This window comes from Octodon degus, unplaced genomic scaffold, assembly GCF_000260255.1.
Source record: "Octodon degus isolate 3935 unplaced genomic scaffold, OctDeg1.0 scaffold00098, whole genome shotgun sequence".
Lineage (NCBI taxonomy): Eukaryota > Metazoa > Chordata > Mammalia > Rodentia > Octodontidae > Octodon > Octodon degus.
Genome location: NW_004524674.1, coordinates 137,451 through 139,162, shown reverse-complemented (window position 1 = coordinate 139,162; position 1,712 = coordinate 137,451). Strand labels below are relative to the sequence as shown.

General features: G+C 39.4%; 1 protein-coding gene across 1 annotated transcript in view; it reads left to right on the top strand.

The window, feature by feature from the left end:
- The first annotated feature begins 369 nt into the window (after positions 1 to 369).
- LOC101586677 (olfactory receptor-like protein DTMT) overlaps positions 370 to 1,712 on the top strand; it is a 33,452-nt gene continuing 32,109 nt past the window's right edge. The window contains exon 1 of the mRNA XM_012516251.1: positions 370 to 873. Coding sequence (XP_012371705.1) covers positions 370 to 873 — 504 coding nt within the window. The remainder of the gene's footprint in view (positions 874 to 1,712) is intronic.

Here is a 1,712-nt window from a genome sequence, read left to right as displayed (position 1 = left end):
TGGAATTATAAGTGAATAGTATTTCATACAAAATCTCATAGTGATATAAGATGAAGTGTTAGGAAAAAATTACAACTGCTGAGAATGAAATAACCATGGAAATATGAGACATCAGTTTGACTACACAGAAGCCAATCCATCAGAGTATCTAGAAAGAGAAGGGTTAATCCTGTAATGTAATGAGAAGAAATTGAGTCAAGAAGTGGATGAGATTTAAATATGTGGCATATTTGGGGTTGTAGAGATTGTTTCAGATATAGAAAGTGAGATCAATTATTGCATAGTCTCTAAGAGACCAAGAATCATAGAAATAGGTTTATGATTTTAAGAGACCCTATTATTTTCTCTTAAAGATGCTGGAGACAGAGCATGAAAGGAAGAAATCAAACTCTCCTCTCAGAATTCCTCCTCCTGGGTCTCCCCATACAGCCAGAGTATGAACATCTGTTCTATGCTCTGTTCCTTGCCATGTACATTACCACCATCCTGGGGAACATGCTGATCATTGTGCTCATACAACTGGATCCTAATCTTCACACACCTATGTATTCTTTACTCAGCAACTTGTCCTTCTCTGACCTCTACTTTTCTTCTGTTACAATGCCCAAGTTGGTGAAGAACATGCAGAGTCAAGTCCCATCCATCCCTTATGCAGGCTGCCTGACCCAAATGTACTTCTTCTTGTTGTTTGGAGACTTGGAGAGCTTTCTGCTTGTGGCCATGGCCTATGACCGCTATGTAGCCATCTGCTTCCCCCTGCACTACACCAGCATCATGAGCCCCAAACTCTGTGTGTGCCTGGTGGTGCTCTCCTGGGTGCTGACCATGTTCCATGCCTTGTTGCACACCCTGCTGATGGCCGATTGTCTTTTTGTGGGGACAGTGTGATCCCCCACTTCTTCTGTGACATTTCTGCACTTTTAAAGTTGGCCTGCTCTGACACTAGTATAAATGAATTGGTGATATTTGTCATGGGAGGAATCATTCTTGTCATTCTATTTCTACTCGTTTCCTATACACAGATTGTGTTCTCTATTCTCATCCCTTCTGCTAGACATATCCATAAAAGTTTTCTCTACTTGTGGTTCCCACCTCTCTATGGTGTCACTGTTCTATGGTACAGTCATTGGCCTCTACTTATGTCCATCAGCTAATAATTCCACAGTGAGACAGTCATGGTTCTGATGTACATGGTAGTGACTCCCATGCTAAATCCCTTCATTTATAGCTTGAGGAACAGAGATATAAAGGAAGCCCTGGGAAGAAGAATTTGTGAGAAAATTTCCTTCTGTCCATGATAGTAATATTTGTAGTTATTGTATAACTTTTAGCAGATACATTGAATTTTAAATATTCTTGACCTTTTTCCCCACCAGGAAAGTTTCTATTTGAGCAAAATAGTACATAAATGTCCAGTATTTTAAAAACTGAAATGAAGATGTGTAGTTGCTATAGAAAGGAATTCTTAGTGGCATGCTATAGAGATTATCTTATTTCTTAATTTCAGGTGGTCCTGAGTATGCTGAATGTGAAAAATTTTGTTGAAATCTGCTTGTGCATGTTAAACCATTAAATTCTTTTTTTTTTTTCTCACTCCACAGAAAAGTTTATTAAAGAATAGTTTGGCTGTTACAACTTCACGGCTAAGGGGAGGATTGGGATTAAAATCACACAAGGAGACCAGAAACCTCCCCTTGGGCCCCTTTCTCCGG